The following is a 16,667-nucleotide window of genomic DNA, read 5'->3' as shown; positions in this document are numbered from 1 at the left end:
GGCAAGGCTGAAAATGCCATCATCGAAGAAAGCAAAATCCAAACGTCGTTTGAGAGGTGATAAATATAGGGAGCGCGAATGGTTTAAGGAACGAGTACTTTTAAGACCAAGTTGACGCTCGTTCTTACGAAGTCTGCAGAACAGAAGATGGTAGACTGCACAGAAGAAACGTCCGAACCATGGAACCACTTGGAACTAGTTGAGTTGAACCACATCATCTCTTAGGGTGCACCAAAAAGAACCCAGACAACAGGTCAACCAGTCCAAGCCAACTGTGTTGTTCGGCCCAAACAAACAGAACCTGCAACAGTTTCCGAAAGTCAGGAGCAACCATAACGCTCAGTTAAACCAGTAGTTGCGACCAGGATCGGACGAGGTTCAAGTCTGCCCACAGTATTTACAGGACTTTGCTACGGTTAAATATAGACTTAAACATTTCCGTCTGCCTAAGTTGTTTCATTGTTATCGGGCAAAGTTCAAGTTCAACTGAGTTAACAGCCCATTATTTAGTTTTCAGTAACTCCTTATTACAAAGTTTGAAGTTCATCTTGGAAAACTTGTATGTCAAAAGTTCACTTAGTTTGTCTTTCTGAAGAAAAGGAAAGGTGTGACGTCATGCATTAAGTCACGTGACATTCTGTGCTAGCCGTGTAGAAATAAACATGGAGTTGTTATTGTTCCCATGCGGCCCGTTTGTCGTATTTATTACCTCTCCTTTGCGCTCGCTTAAACGCGGAAAGTCACGTCAAGGAAATTAATTGTGGGCTGAAACTGAAAGGAAAAATACATTAGAAAGGTTCGTAACACATTGTGAATGAAGTAAACTCTTCAAAACGGAAATCAATGAATATTTATAAATATATGGTATAAATGTGTATTAAAAGCAAATGAAATTAGTTATAAGATACAACAGATCGTGAGTCAAAGTATGTCAAGTATGAAAGGAATCTTAACGAAAACCGACAATGTTTTGTTTAGCTTAATGATTTTTGCTTTTACTCAGTTCTTGGCTCAAGGCTTGTGTATTTAAGTGAGACCTGGGATCCATCCAGCGGCTTTTTAAGACTCTCCGTACAAAACAACGGCATGAATTCATCATTTTCATATATGGCGAGTCTATGCGTCTTGCTGGGCACATTCGAGTACTCTTCTCGACTCTCTCTACCAGCAGCTGTAGCTACTTCTTCCATCTACAAGTGTAGAATAAAATGGCGGAAATCCTCATTGCGGAATTTTTGTTACTGCTTCAGGCCTCTGCGAGATGAAATAATATTTTCAACTTTATATACATGCTTGGTTTTACTTTTGGGAGCAAAAAATTGGGCCCTTCACTGTGCTTACGTATTCAAACTTGACACCATGTCAAACACAAAATCATGCATGTGGCAGGGGTTTGAACAACAAGCAAACCACGTAAATAAGATATTTAAATTTATTAATAGGGAACCAGTTTTATTTAGACTGCGATGAATTAAAACTACAAAAGTTTATTACATAAAATATAACTCTGTTAGTACTGTCCACAGCAATGACAAACTAATTTAAGTTCTCATCAGGAATAATTTACTTCTTTGTAGTGGTGGTGATGTCTTGGGCAAGTGATGCTTCGAGCTCCTTCGCCTTTTCTCTCAAATAAGGCGCTGCTTTGCACCTTTTGTCTTCAACCAAATCTCTGATGTTGAAGCCCAGATCCACAGCATCCCACACTAAAAACACAGAACTAACACCAATAATCACTCCTCCAGCAGCTTTTGCACCCATCTTTGCCCCAGCCTTTCCAATGGTGCTTGCGCCTCCTTTTAATCCAGCTGTTGCTCCTTCTGTGGCACCAGCCAGAATTTTAGGCGCGTTGTTAAGTAGCGCACCAGCTGCAGTTTCAACAGCGGTTATGGTTGCTGCCCCCGCACCAGCCTTAGCGGCTACCTCCGAGGCGGTCTTAATTGCAGCTTCAGCACAAATTTTGAGAATAATATCTGCGCTTATACCTACGCTTACAAGCACACTTTGTATCAGCTGAACAACAATGTGACTCTGCCCAAACAACTGAACAGCTAGCCGAGCAAGAAAATATAAGCGCATTACATCTTTCATTTCTTTCCATTCATGAATTTGTTCCTTTACTTTCTTCGTCAATTCATCGGCACCTTGTAAAGCTTTCTCTGCTTCTTGTAGCTTAGCAGAGTTGATGGCAGCCTCTGTAGCCGCTGTTCCTAGATTTGTGCCAGCACCAGCAGCTCCAAGTGAAATCCCGACTATCAATAAGGGTGAGGCAGCACCCGCTGTCAAAACTGTCGCGATTCCGCCTCCAATGGTTAACAGGCCTCCCAATATTCCAGCGCTGTTTCCTGTGATGGACGCTATTTTACAATCTCGCCACACCTTATCGAGATAATCAGCCGTGCCATAAAGGTGTTCAATGGCCTTCTGTTTGGCAAGGTTCATATCTTCCACCTTCGTTGCAAACCCTTTTAATTCTTCCTCAAGTTCTTGGTTTTGTGCCGTAGATAAACTGCTTCGATTGGAAAACGTCATACTGGTAAAAAAAAAACACATTGTTTGTTTACGTCTGGAATAAAAAAAAAAATTAATGGTCATTACATGAGTGCGAAGTTTTTAGATTCCGCGACTACTGCTACATGTAAATGTAGCTATACGACCCATTATCGAAACTGAAAAGACACACTGAAGCGTAAAAATGTAATGCTAACAATTATCATGAATGAAAAAGCATAAGGTTCGGCACACACGAAGGGACAAGTCCCCGGGACTAGACCCACGAGGGATTTTGAGAGACAAGCCGCGTGGACTTGTCCCTTCAATTCAAACCAGTTTGCGAAAATGAAAATGGCCGTTATAACTCACTCTAAGGGACTTGTTCGCCGGCTTCTTGCAGGGACAAGTCGCAGAGCTAGTCCCTTCTTATGGGAGGACCTTAAACATCGCGGGATATTGTCTTCCGCTGAAAAAACGACTTTGTTGGGGCTTTGAATCGTGTGTAGTTTTGAGCCTCACAGTCTCTTAAACAGTTAAACTTAAATTTTTACTTTACCTGCGTAAAACTAAAGGTTAAATTAGAAATGAGAAAACTACAGGGTACATGTAAGAGCCATTTTTGGAAGGAGAAAACGGGATCGCAGCGTGTTTTCGTGACTGATTAAGAGAAATGATTCCCTTGTTTTTCTTGCGGTTTCATCTCACATCTGATTGCTGGCTACACGATTGACACATCAAATCAAAGTGGTTTTTTCGCGTCATTTCCTCAGAGGACAGATAGTATTGTTTTGGTTTCAGAATGAACTACATATATACAACGTGGCGATAGCATCCGATCAGAGTAAACTACACAAACGATTTCCCGGCGATCACGCTAAATTGATCGTCTCGAACACAAAAGAGTGTTAAAATGTATCACAAATTGAAAGTTCTGATGACTTTCATAGCTAGACTGCAAACAATGGACAGACTACTTTCATTTAATTAGCATATATCTTGTTTGTCGTTTTGTTTGTACAAATCTATTCTGTGAATTTTTCATGCTTGCTTTCTTCATGTAATCTTACATTCGCGCAATATCCATCATTTCTCAAAGGCGACACATTGGTCGAAATTTAACCAGAGATGCAATCATAGATCTGATTTTTTCTAGACAAGCGATCAGGCTTTAGGAGTCATGTGGTATCGTAAAGGGCTATAAACGTTCTTTTGTTAGCTGAGAAGCTAGAAACATGTCGAGTTTTAATCAGTAACAAACTGCTTGACTGTGACAAAACACCGCTTTGTCACACAGCTACGGCCATATAAACAGGAAAAAATAACTGTTCCACTGTTTTATCTGAGTACCGCCTACGGAGAGACGGTGTCTTTCGACTGGCAAACACGAGGTCGGGTTGTTCTTAGTTACGTGTTTCGCGTTATTATCACTATTTCAGGACGCAAAGGAAAACAGTAACTTACCTGACAAAATCAAGCTTGATTCGAGGAAAGAGATCTTGGGCCAGAATGTCTGACTTTTGAATCGATTTGAAACAGAGTTTAGCGATCCTTTTACCTGAAATACGGTTAACTTCCACTGAAGCAGCTTTTTGCCGTGTTTTGTTGTCTCAGTCTCTTTACTTGCTATTGGAAGTATAAAAAACCGCTCACTGTTGTGTCTGTGTATCGTACAAATTCGGGTTTTCTTTCACACAGCACTACCTTCGTGAGCTCTGCTTTGAATTTGCTTTTGAATTTATAAACAATTATCATGTTGTAATATATTCATTTATTCAAGACAGGTGTTTTCCCAAATGTGTATTGGTTTCCGAGAATCGAAAATTCGCGGAAAACCCGTATTAAATATTTAGGTTAGTAGTGAAGTATGGCTAAAAAAAAAAAAAAAATACAAAACAAAGAACGATTCCGTACTGCCTTCATGGACGTGGAGGTTTCAGTTTTGGTTTTCAAAGATCTTCGTAAACAATAACCTTTCAAGTCAATACAGACTGTTTTGTTTTTCATTCTCGACCCCAGAACCCTCCTCTTTTGCTGAAGACAGCAAAGGTCTTGGTGGGATCCAGACCTTGAGCTCGAGGGGGGTGGGGGGAGAAAGGGCTTGATGGCTTTGTTTTGCTTGCCCGGCCGGCTTTTCTTCCTTCTGTGATTTTTCTTTTTTTACCCAAAATAAGATCCGCCACTGGTTGCCATTACGAAAATAAATTAGACACAATTAAATTGTTACCTTTAGACGCAGACCGGCAAAGGAGGTGGGAGAAGGTAAAATGTGTCTTTTAAAGACCTTTAAACGCCTTTTTACCGGCCGGAAGCCTGAATTGTATGAATCATCTTCTAAAAGGCAAAATTTTGTGACAGAAACTGAAACTGTTTGAAACTTCAAATATTTTTCGTCAGAACAATTGCACTTTCTTGCGTCCCTCCCAGACTTCAATAACGTAAACTGTTCTTATCATGCCTTGGTCAGCTAGTCAGCAGAAAAGGCTTACATTCGAGAAAGATTTGCTTGAGCGGTATTTTCGAGACCGTGTGACTTGGATCAACCCTACTGGTGACACTAGAGTTGAAATCAGAGTAACATGTACCAACAACAGACAGTACACCTTGAGGGTTTACCTTCCCAGTGACTATCCCAGCTCCTGCCCTCAAATGGTGGTCAGCTACCCGCCCTACTGCTTGAGGAAAAGCAGAGGAATTGAAATGGATTCACCCAGCAATGACGACCACACCTGGCAAAGTAAAGATGGCTGCACGCAAATTTGCCATTACAAGCCAGCAGAGTGGACAGATGACAACACGCTTTACCAAGTGACTATGAAAGGTTTGATTTGGCTGGAGGCTTACGAAGCTCATCTTCGTACTGGAAATTCCCTCAGTAATTACTTACAACACTACTAGAAACAACCAAGAGATGCAAGAGACCCATTGTGTGTGATAACTCACTAATATTCGTCCAACTAATACTCTCTCTTGTTGCTAATTACTTCCCTAATGTGGAGAAGACATTGCTTGTTTAGGGTCTTTTCGCAGAAATCGGAATTTCGTTTCCGCATCTTGATGTATTAATTACGCATCTTTGTGTACTTCGATATAGCTCAAATGCAAATTAAAAGTCTTTCCTTCCCTTAATTTAATTATGATAATAGAAACCTACCAAACAATCCGTCTCTATGCTACCTTAAGAGAAATGAGGATTGAGAGCAAAAGACTAGGCGGCTCTTCTACCCAGCTAGAACGACTAGTAGTTGAACTCATTTTCTGCGAATTCAGTCTGTGTTTGGTCGAAAGCGAAAGTCTTACGAAAGAAACATCATTCAAACAAGGCCATTCAGATCAGTCATTCATCAAGTGATATTCTGAGAGTAAGTCGTTATTACAGTAGTTTGGTTTCCTTGAAGAGTTTCAACTGTTTACTGCTCTGTGACATGGATGATACGTACTCTGTCACTCAAACACAGACGTGTTTCTCATTTACAATATACGGTTCCAGCCTTGTGACCCAAATTTCATTTTCTCGATGCATAATTGGGTAATACCAGTGTCCAATAAACTAGGCTATCCACTGGATAGTACTAAAAACAGGGCTAACAATGGGGCGCTATCATCAGTATGAAACACACTTTTTCTCGGATGGAAACGTAATAGTAATTGTCAAGTTTAATTTTGTTCAAAATTATTATATAAGTGGTACTGAAGCAATAAAAAGCATGTTATAATGTGTTACGCATGCAAAAGACTGTGATGCAAAAAGACTGACAGACATCTTCAATTCTGTTATTGCGTCTTACAAAGAAATCACCAAATACCAGTCAAAAATTTACTGCCACCTTCAGTTATTCACTTGATCAGTTACATTTCGTTTACTTATTTGTTTCAATTTAATGACTACTACAAAAAATAAAAATAAGCCATATGGACGATTTACAAACTATCCGTTAAGCCTCCTGCCAAAAATCTCGCTTTTACAGTATTGCTCCCTTATATGGAAGTTTGAAGGTGTAATTACATGTGCATATATTGAGATATCTTTCATTACAACTAGAGAATTACAAGATCATTTTCATACATTGTGACACTATTGTTGTACTTGTAGTTAGAATCATCCAATGAGACAACTACTGACATGTACTTACTTTGAATATTACAAGTAACTATGTCTAAGTTAAGTCGTTTCGACAAACGGTGTAATCACGTCTTAAGTCTAAGTTGTTCTACCAAATTGTAAACAGAAGCCAACTCCCAGAATCATAAAACTAATTGAGACATATAGAGAATACATGATCTGGAATTGTCTTTGCTTAGGTTCTTCTAGTAATGAACTTGTTAGCAATTGAAGAATCATAATTTAAAAGCATATTTATCACGACAAATGTCAAGACATAGACACGATGTCCCAAGATGGAGAGAACAAAAATTTATCACTTGGTCATCCGAGTAATCGAAGTGACGTGTGCGATCACGAGACTTAACATACGCTTTTCTTTAAGCGCAAAGATCGTCGAAAACTAAATAATTCAGGGTGGTAAATACCCCTGGGGAAAGACTCCCATATAAAAAGGACGGGGGGTGCTCGTCGGAAATTTTTCAAAGAACTCCTAAGAGGTCCCAAGATCCTGCTTTGTGGGTGTGGTTTAAAATTGTTTTCATCTCCAAGGGGTACCATTTCTAAAACAGTACATTATGTCCTGTCATATTTTTTCGGCTCAGTACCCTGAAAGGTATCATAAAAACTACCGCTGAGGATCTTTTGAGGCTGAACAACCTATGAGGTACTAAAATCGCGTTTTTCATCCCTAAAAGGTACGACGAGCACCCCAGTCCTTTTATATGGGAATCCCCCCCCCCCCCCCGGCCCGGGCTAAACACGCCTCAGTTGAGTAGCTACAAAAGCATAGTTTTCAACATATATCCCTCTGAAGTTTAAAATCAATTAGCATTATGTTGTTTTTATAGTAACGTTTGCTTACAAATTTGCCAACTTTCCAGGTCGGGTAGGTATAAAAAAAGACGTAAGTCCCCGCAAGGCCTAACTTCTTTTCCCATTCTAAGTTTAAGTCCAACCGCCCACAAAAGAATTAAGAAAAAAATAAGGAAAAGATAGAACAAGCAAGCTTGCCTGGGATTAATGCAGCGACACTTGGGGCAGACAAGTTCGAGACAAGTTTGAGACAAGTTTGAGACAAGTTTGACACAAGTTTGATTTTACGATAATAGACCTTTCCAGAAAGGTATGACACTAATACCGTAATATTTAAAGCCCATTTTCTTAATCTACAAGTGCAAAGCATCTTGTGACAGCTATGTCTGAAAAACAAGCTTTCTGAAATACAAAATTTCGCAATAGGACAGTCTCGTACTACAAATTACACACGCAATTGTTCCTCCAATTCATCTGCCTTATCTCTAAGGCATTGGGCCGCATCTGAACCTTTGTTGTTGACTATATCTCTGACAGTGAAAGTCAGCTCCAGGGCATCAAGGATTAGAAACGCTGCACTCACTCCCATAATGATTTCGCCCGCTACCTTGGCTCCAACCTTTGTACCGACTTTTCCCACAGCATTGGATCCCTCTTTCACAGCAACGTTGCCAGCATTAGACGCTGTCTTCGAACCAGCTTTACTAAGCGCTCTAGTTCCAGCTTTTGTTCCCACTTTCTTGGACACTCTGGTTGTTATCCGCTTACTAATTTTCTGAATAGTCACAGCTCCAGTTTTTCCAGCTCTTCTGACACCCGTGGTCACGCCGATGTTAAGAACCTCTCTGGATCCGGTTTCAACGATTCCTCTAGTTGCTGTAGTTGTGGCCCCTGTCACACCAAGTCTCAATGCTAGTTGAGAAACGCCTCGCGTTCCAGCTTCAGAAAGAACTTTGGAAAGCAGATCAGGACGAAGAAGACTCTGTATAAAGGTAACAGCCAGATGGTTTGGACCAAGCATTCTGGCAGCAAGACCGGCAAGAAACACCAATCGAAACTGACTTTTACCATTTTTCAACAGGCGAATTTTTTCCCTAACGTTATTTATTGCACGGTTAGCATTTTCCACGGCACCATCTGCCTCCCGGATAAGAGAAGAATTGATACAGGCTTCTACAATATTTGCACCAAGGCTTGTGCAAGCTCCGGCCGCTCCAATTGCTGTTCCCGCCATTAACAAAGGTGCAGCTACACCAGCTGTCATGACTGTGGCAAATCCTCCACCCACCGTCAGCAAGCCGCCTAAGATTCCAGCACCATTTCCAGCAGCAGAGGCAATTTTGGAATCTTTCCACACCTGGTCGAGATAATCAGCGGTGGAACGTAGATTTTTAATCGTACTTTCTACCGCAACGTTCATTTCCTGGACATTCTCTGCGACGGCATTGACTTCTTGTACCATTCGTTCCATTTCGGCCTGATCGACGATATCCTCTCCATCCTCGTTCCCTAATATTAGACACAAATTAAAATATTCATAAACGGCCAAATAACAACAAACACACACGCCCACTAGACATGCTTAGGGTTAGATCATTAGAAATCAAGGAAGTGAGGGGGAAAGCGTGTAAGGCAGGATCTCCTGAAATTAACTGTAAGCAGTTCACCATCCAAATAAATTCTTGAAAAAACAAAGATAGAAACAAGAAACTAGAACAAAGTTCGGAAAAACCCTAGAAAAGAAATTCTTCCACTAAATCGACCACTCCTTATGTCCCCTTGTATATAACCAACCTTTTATATCTCAATATTCTAAAATGACAAAAAGAATTTTCAAGACTCCATTGTCTGTTAATGGGCCAATTAATTCATCCTCGGAGAGCTAGGAGCAGTATGTTCGGGCAGAACGAAGTGCACCTGGTAACAAATTGTAGCAGTAAAAGTTTTCATGAACGGCTGGGAGAGCCCCTGACAACTGAATCTCTTCCGGCCATTTCGCTCTGCAAATGCTGGCAGAAAAATTATTTGTACTATTCTTCCCAATAAGCGAATTCTTTACACGGCCATTGCAGTTTCGTTCCTACGGCAGAAATATTATTTTAATTTTCCTTTTTGTAACTTATTTTAGAGCGATGAAAACGAGGGAAATCATCTCGCGTGTCAGCAAGAAAGATACCTGTACTATGATTCGCTGGGAAAAGTTTCGTTTCAACGATCAAAGCCGCGGGCATCGTAGATAGTGGCTTGTTTATCGGTCACTTTGGCATACTGCATCCACACCTAGGCATCTGGTTTTTAATATTATTATACATTGCTAATATTCTGCTCAACAATGCCTATTATTTCTATTCTGTTTTACCGGGATCACAATCACTTTCCGCCGCTCACGCAAGGAGGAGCGCGGGCTCCTTTCTCGAACAGCGGCTGCATGGTAATCGAGCTAAGTTCCAGAAAAAGCCAAATATCACATCAGCTCAATATTCTGAAGGCAGAATTTCAGTCATCCAAGACTAATGATGACGTTTTGTGAAGTTGTATTACTATCAGAAGCGATAATTGTAGCAATCAAAACGATTTCGTGTCGTTACGAAATTTATATAACATTGACAACATTGTAAATTTTAAGACGAGATGTCTGCATGCATAACTTTAGAAACATTTTTTAGTTCAATTTTTTTCTTCTCTGTTCCATTCAAAGTAAGCGGCTGGCTGAGCGAAGTAGATAGAAACCTCTCAAGGCACATATAGCTGACTGTATTCTATAAAACATGCCTGCAAGAACTTAAGACCTCAAGTTCCTTGACCACCCCACTGGGAGGAGATTGGCCTGTCATCCATCAACAGGACAGGTTCCCCTAGTAAGCAGTGTACTGTCTCAGCATAGATTCCTCAAACAGCGTTTCACAACTGGGTAAAGTGCCCAGCGAAACAGTCAAAATTAATGATATTTAGCAATGAAAAGTTACATCAATAGCTTGAAGTGAATGCCTGTATGTGTTACAAGAAGACACCCTCCCCCCCGTTTTGGACCGCTCCCTTGAGCATCTCCTCTTTTGGGCCTTAACAGAAGCTCCCCTACATTTAAGGTGGTCAGCTGGGCTCCTGAGCCCCCTGAGTCCAAGAAAGAGCCTTAGGTAGGCATGTTTTCGCGAAATTGCTCACACAGATACATAAAACCATGTACAATGTATAATTATATTTGCCATTACGTACAACTGAGTGCCTTTCTATCATAACATATTCTTGTACTTTCATAAGAAATTGATCGACTCCAGGGGCAAACACAGTTTTTACAATAACTGTCTAATTTCTCGCATGCTGATTGGCTCATTTTTATCATCAACAAGAGTACAGACGGATAAAATCATAATTTAGGCAAGCTTTCAAGTTCAACTTTCAGCTGTCAAACTATCAACTTTTTAACCAATGAAATTTTTAGGGACTTTTTAAAGTAGCCAATCAAAAAGCAAGAAAAGCTATTGACAATGCACGTGTAATTTTGAATAAAATTCACTTATCTTTGCTTACGGCAAGTCTGCGGCATCTTTCCCCCTCATTTATTCCCTGCATTTGACCATTTTGGGGTCTTGTTATTGTAAAAAACAAATTGACGTCATTTTTATATGCGTCTGTCCTCTTATTGATGATAAATTTCATCATAACATTGTCAAAGTTTACAGTGGAACCACTTGCCTGCGGCTCGTGGTTCCATGGCCACTTTGACAATGTTATGATGCAATTTATCATCAACAAGAGGACAGATGCATAAAAAACTGATGTCAACTTGTTAAATAACAACAAATTCAAGATAGAAACATCTTTCAAGCCTGAATCACCAAGTTAACATGCAATGATCTGCAATGCACCCTAATTAGCTAGTATAAATTTAATTCAAAGTAAAATAAATGTGCATCAAATATCAGACCACAAGACTTCTGATAATTTCTACAATTTTTTTTAACAGGAAAAGATGAGTTGTTTGACTTGCTGGGCTTATTTGTCATTGGGTTGTTCACCTCTAAACAACTAGTTCACCACCTGTTGGCAATAGCCAATTTAATTTAATTTTATTATTTGATTTAAGGTAGAATTTGTGAACTTTACCAGATCCAATGCACCTGTTGACCGGCCCACCCCTAATGTACTTGGTCCAACAGAAACCAGAACTCATGTCTCTACCTCTAATTCAAACACCTCCACAACAGACACTAAGCTCCATCTCTTTGGTGTCCACATTAGAGGAAAATGCCTGTATTTCATAATTTTGGACAAGCTACCACATCTACAAATATATCATTTTGTTGGTGACTTAATTATTTTGGGGTCAGGGGGCAGGATACTCTGCAAAGTTCTATATGGGCAGGCTCCGCCCTGAGGTCCAACCCCTTACACTTTTGTATAATAATTGACAGAAAAATACCCCTTTTGTATACCTTTAATTGAAAGAAGCTACCCCTTTCACATACTTTCATAACTGGCCCATATTATGAATAAATTGCCAAAAAAGCAAGTCTTCTAGTCACTTTCATGTAGTACCTAATAAATGAAATGGTACAGCCATAATGTGTGTCTGTTGGAAATATTTTAATTTAAGCACCTTTAAAATGATTTAATAAAATGAGAGATTTCCATGTCATGTACCTCAACTCGTGAAATCTCTTCCCTTTTATATACCTGAAGCCTGAAAAAGGTACCCGTTTCGGGTGGAGCTCACTGTATAGACCATTATAGGGAGTACGCCCCATGATTTGGGGTTGCTTTCTCTCTGGCAGGTGGAGTTTCAGACCTCACTGTGAAATGAAGTCCCTCCATCAGTTTCTCCTAGGATTGCTTCACAGGCATGATTCTGCCAGCAACTGAAAATAACCTTTCAAAAGTATCTATTGGCTGTTTCATGACGAACATTCACTAACCATTTTCAGCTCTAGTAGCTTGATTAAGCCTGCTGTATTTTAGTGACAGAGTTAAGTGTCTACACAAAGAATAATCTCAAAGATGTTATCTGGCACATAAAGAACTATGGTCATATTTTAAACTTTTTTTAAACTTTTTTTTCACAATGACAGATGCAAAGTGCAATATTTACTGTTCAGATCAACATTACAATTATTAAATTTCACATTTCTTTGTTGATATGTTACATATAAAATACCGGGTGTCACCCTTTGTAAAAATCCCATCCGGTGGGAAATACGTAGTCCTACGAAGTCTTTTCATGCTATAGAAAAGGGAGTTACATGTAAGTGCAGACTATATTTTTGGCAGCGTCTTAAGGGTTGAGTAACACAGATTGTCGTTTTACAAGCATCACTATGTATACAGTTTTCACTGGATGGTTTTGGTTGAATACTCGGTTGACTTTGCTATAAGCCGCACATCAAATAAATTATGCACGTTGTGTAGAAAAATTGCACTCAATAAAATCAAAATCATGATTGGACAAAGCTAAAATCAACTTGCTGATAAACAAGTCAGTATTTGCAATACCCTTGATTGCTCAAAGCAAACAATTTCCTGGTGGATCTAGGATTATCTTTCTTGCTGACATCCACAATGACCTGACTTGTTTTGGCTTTTGGCTCTGAAGTAAATTAAAATGAAAGTTTTCATTGTGAGAATGCAAAAAGGAAGTTATGGCTGACACAAATAGCCATGGAGGAACACACAAAAGTGACTCCATATAGATACTGTTTGCCGATTGGGCACAAAAATACAAAGGTTTTTTCTGCTTGATCACCTGTCAGCCAGCATTCACAGTTGTTTGGAAATGGTGTGAAGTTCTGAGGGGCTCCTCTAGTCAATCTTGAAAACTTTCACCACTAAATTTCTGCAGGGTTTACTTCAAGTTCATTGTGCCTCAACTGTAATCACTGCCACTGGGTCTCTCACAATGATTAAAATTCTAAAATTGCCCCCAGGTTTACACCTGGAGGGACTAAAACAAAAGAAATTGTTTATTCAAACCTCAAAATCAATTTTTAGTTGTCAGAGTAAGCCTTGGAGCCATATTAGAATTTTAATAAACATATAGAAAAATAAATAGCATATTCACTGTAAGTTCAGACTTGATATACCAAGAAAACAAGATTAAATCTTATAAAAGTAACACAAAGCACCATTTAGAAGTCACTCTTCATTGAAATTGAAAATATCTAACAAAAGAATTCTGGAGACATTCATTCGTGAATCTTTGATAGCTCAAAGAGATCACATTCTGGGGAATATTCTGCTAGCAATTTGATGGAAGCTACAAAATGTAGTGGGGTAATTGAATTTAGAACTGAGAACTTTTACCCGAGTAATTGGCTCATAGTAAAACTTCAGAAATATTTGAGAAAATTAAACAATCTAGTTTGATTTCAAATCATAATTTAACGTTTAAAATGGAAAGAAACATTACTGGCCTTACAGATGTAGAGATACTTTGGTGATATTGTAAATGATAGAAGTTGCATATTTTTGTGGCTTTCAATGATAACATTAAATTTTATCAGTGTTTGCTGATACCCACTATAGCTACAATATTTTTATGACTTCCATTTTTTAAAGTGGGCAACCCTAAAACACAGAATCCGGAAACTGGAATCCGGAATCCGAAAACCGGAGACTGGAAACCACAAATGAAAGAAAGACACGTTGAAGGGCAATTCCACAGTTGCAGAGTTGTTACATTCAGATTCAATTTTGAAACTAATTTAGCACAGACAAAGGATAAAAGGGAGTTGTCCAGTTTTCCATTTATGAACATGTTTGTGCGTACTGACATGTTAACTGGGCTATACAATTTTTCCAGTTGACTGATTCCTACAAGTGAAATAGGGCAAAAAATATCTGTTGCAGACCTGACATAAAAAACAACCACAATATTGAGCGCGTTACTATTTCTTCAAAATTCCTGTGAAGTATCAGCGGGTTTTGCATGAACTGTCCCAAACATACGCAGTTAAATAGTTGTGTGACCCAAAAAGGCTGATTTTATTTGAACTAACATTCACAATCTTGCAAGGGTACTTGAAGTTTAACATCTCGGACCTTACGCTGTGTGAATCATTGCCAAGTATAGAAGATAAAGCAGCTTTCCTGTATTGTTCTCAGTCATATAAGGCAAGATAGGGAAATATTTAACGATTATTCGCCAAAGGCGAAGTGAACATTGGTGAATATTCACCAATGTTCACTGAGCCTGAGGCGAATAATTGTTTCAGTATAATTTTCAGAGATGAATATCAAAGACTACAAAATAAAGCACTAAAACATAAAAACACAGATGCATATGCAGCCATAGTTTAATAATAAGCTTACATGTACATCAATTGTGAATTAATTTACCTATTGAGTTCAGCAGTAAAATGAACGAGCGAAACACTACGAAAAATAAATTCATCCAGTACCTTTGTTTTACCATTGCTAACTTCATTCACAATTGTCATCATCATCTAAAAATGAGTAGCTTTAGTTTGAAGAAAAATAAATTTTGGTCAATTGATCTGACCTCCTGGCAATCAAAATAACCACTGTGTTTATAATTCTTGAATGCCTTGAATACGAGTTCTTGAAAAGATTGTGGGTCCAAGGGTGACAGCAGTCAATGCAAGTTGAAAAGTCTCCATCCTTTCAAATATCCTGGACTTGGGAAGATGTCTTTTGCATAAATGAAAATTTCATTCAGAATCTGTCGGCCATGTTTACTTCCCAAGATGGGCAAAGGTTATGAGCTTAGTAACCAAGCACTAGGGGAGTGAATATAGCGTTATATGCTGCGCTTTTCGACCAATCACAATGTCCAATTCTTATATTCACCTCTGGAATTATAAGTGTTAATTTTTTTTGTATGTCACTACGAATGAAACTGGTTGGTTCTTCATGTAAAACCCCTGAAATATCACAACACAGTATGGGGGACAAAACAAGCTTTTTACATCAACAATAACCAGCATAAATCCGTTGTTCCCTCAAATTAATCCCCAAAATAATTATCCTTTGTTCCCTTGAAACAAAGGACCATGTTCCCTTGTTCCCCCAAACCCCTAAGAGGCTCTCATCATAAGTGCGAAAGGTCAGTACGTCTTTTGTTCAAACATGTACAACAGCGTGAGCTAGCTAAGAGAGAAATGGAGTTGCTGTATCTTTACACCGACCTTAAAAGTGACATACTTTGCAGTGAACGGGTTTTTCCACTTCCACTTGAAGGGGAGGTGATTCGAGTACAAAAGTGTTTTGAAACGTGAACTACGAATACAGACATAATATTGCTGAAGCTGACAAAACACCCAGTTCATATTGTGGATAGTAACATAAATGTTTCGATCCGCTACTTTCGTTGTTAAGCAACATTATTTAGTTCATTCTCTTTGGAGAATAATTTTTTGAATACTAAATGAAACTTAAGTTTAAGCTTTACATATAACAGTTTGATGCCCACTTACCTTCGACGAAAATACGATTTCTAAAGACGTAGAATGCGATCACTACCATTACTGGGAGTCCAAAGATTAACCACAACAAAGTGTACAGGAATGCCGACATTGCAACTGAAAGCGTAGCCTAGATACACAGTTTAGCACCTCGAGAACTCGTGTATCATGGCTCCACTGAAACGAAACGCAGTCGTACCTTTCGGTTTCAGCTGTAGGGGGAAGGTCCCTGGGGAGAGTCCCCAGGAACTGACCCCACGGGGAAATCCCCTTTGAATTATGAACGAAAGACGAAACATGCGGAAATTGTCCTTATGCGTGCTGTAGGAACCCAATGTTCACTACCAAAAGGCGGCAACAAGGAGAAATATTTGAGATTCGCTGAACTTTAACCTTTATTACACGAACGAGCGATTCACTGAAACCGAAATACAGAATCCGCTGAATAAAGCAAAATGGAAAACCAAAATACAAAAGATGAGAAAGTTAAGTAAAACCGATTGATACTTACAAGTTTTTCGTGCCTTGTTCCACCATAAACCAAGAAAAACATCTTTGAAAACAGTCTCGTGGAATGCAGTGTTTTTATCAGGGGATCAATGCCTCAAAGCCGACATTTTCAAATTCCTTCGGTCGAAAAGCTCCGTTTCGTGACGGACTGGTAAGTACATCACCTAGTAAAAAAATAAATTTACCCCCGGTTTTCGAAATTGTCTAGATCTGTTGCTGCGGCTATCGCTCTTGGCTTGCCTAAGGAACTGGCGACCATGGCTTATTGTTTCCCCGAGCATGGCATGGTGATCACTTAGCCCTGGCCAAACGGGATCGCAAGTAACCACAAGTTG

At 39.3% G+C, this 16,667-nt stretch overlaps 3 protein-coding genes across 6 annotated transcripts; 1 reads left to right on the top strand and 2 right to left on the bottom strand.

Moving 5' to 3' along the window:
- Positions 1 to 1,418: 1,418 nt before the first annotated feature.
- On the bottom strand, positions 1,419 to 4,811 carry LOC149118944 (uncharacterized). 3 transcript variants are annotated; one of them, XM_089274736.1, is made up of 2 exons: positions 4,718 to 4,811; positions 1,419 to 2,533 (listed from the first exon to the last, which is right to left on the bottom strand). In XM_089274736.1, exon 2 carries the CDS (start codon positions 2,530 to 2,532, stop codon positions 1,564 to 1,566), a length of 969 nt encoding a protein of 322 aa, XP_089130862.1. In that variant the 5' UTR covers position 2,533; positions 4,718 to 4,811; the 3' UTR covers positions 1,419 to 1,563. The 3 variants fall into 3 exon arrangements, with proteins under 3 accessions (XP_089130862.1, XP_089130854.1, XP_089130857.1); XM_089274728.1 differs by lacking the exon at positions 4,718 to 4,811 and adding an exon at positions 3,955 to 4,457 and having other exon boundaries at positions 1,419 to 2,566; XM_089274731.1 differs by lacking the exon at positions 4,718 to 4,811 and adding an exon at positions 3,955 to 4,456.
- Positions 4,812 to 4,865: 54 nt separating this feature from the next.
- LOC149118943 (uncharacterized) lies at positions 4,866 to 6,213 on the top strand. The gene has a single exon (XM_089274759.1). The coding sequence runs from the start codon at positions 4,945 to 4,947 to the stop codon at positions 5,386 to 5,388; it is 444 nt and encodes a 147-aa protein (XP_089130885.1). The 5' UTR covers positions 4,866 to 4,944; the 3' UTR covers positions 5,389 to 6,213.
- Positions 6,214 to 6,293: 80 nt separating this feature from the next.
- LOC110045069 (uncharacterized) lies at positions 6,294 to 16,054 on the bottom strand. Of its 2 annotated transcripts, none has more exons than XM_020750661.2 (2): positions 15,835 to 16,054; positions 6,294 to 8,917 (listed from the first exon to the last, which is right to left on the bottom strand). In XM_020750661.2, the coding sequence occupies exons 1-2, from the start codon at positions 15,932 to 15,934 to the stop codon at positions 7,854 to 7,856; spliced, it is 1,164 nt and encodes a 387-aa protein (XP_020606320.2). In that variant the 5' UTR covers positions 15,935 to 16,054; the 3' UTR covers positions 6,294 to 7,853. The 2 variants fall into 2 exon arrangements, with proteins under 2 accessions (XP_020606320.2, XP_089130850.1); XM_089274724.1 differs by lacking the exon at positions 15,835 to 16,054 and adding an exon at positions 12,050 to 12,096.
- Between the last annotated feature and the right edge of the window lie 613 nt (positions 16,055 to 16,667).

Source organism: Orbicella faveolata, unplaced genomic scaffold, assembly GCF_042242905.1.
Source record: "Orbicella faveolata isolate gen_17 unplaced genomic scaffold, um_ofav_v1 contig_1, whole genome shotgun sequence".
NCBI classification, from domain to species: Eukaryota; Metazoa; Cnidaria; class Anthozoa; order Scleractinia; family Merulinidae; genus Orbicella; species Orbicella faveolata.
This window is presented reverse-complemented; position numbering and strand designations above follow the sequence as displayed.

What these genes read in the sequence shown, in the direction of transcription:
- LOC149118944 (XM_089274728.1), bottom strand. Translation starts at nt 2,553, where the DNA reads ATGTGTTTTTTTTTTACCAGTATGACGTTTTCCAATCGAAGCAGTTTA.
- LOC149118943 (XM_089274759.1), top strand. Translation starts at nt 4,945, where the DNA reads ATGCCTTGGTCAGCTAGTCAGCAGAAAAGGCTTACATTCGAGAAAGAT.
- LOC110045069 (XM_020750661.2), bottom strand. Translation starts at nt 15,934, where the DNA reads ATGTCGGCATTCCTGTACACTTTGTTGTGGTTAATCTTTGGACTCCCA. An exon ending in AAATCGTATTTTCGTCGAAG is followed by an intron (nt 8,918 to 15,834) that starts GTAAGTGGGCAT and finishes GTCTAATATTAG; the next exon opens with GGAACGAGGATGGAGAGGAT.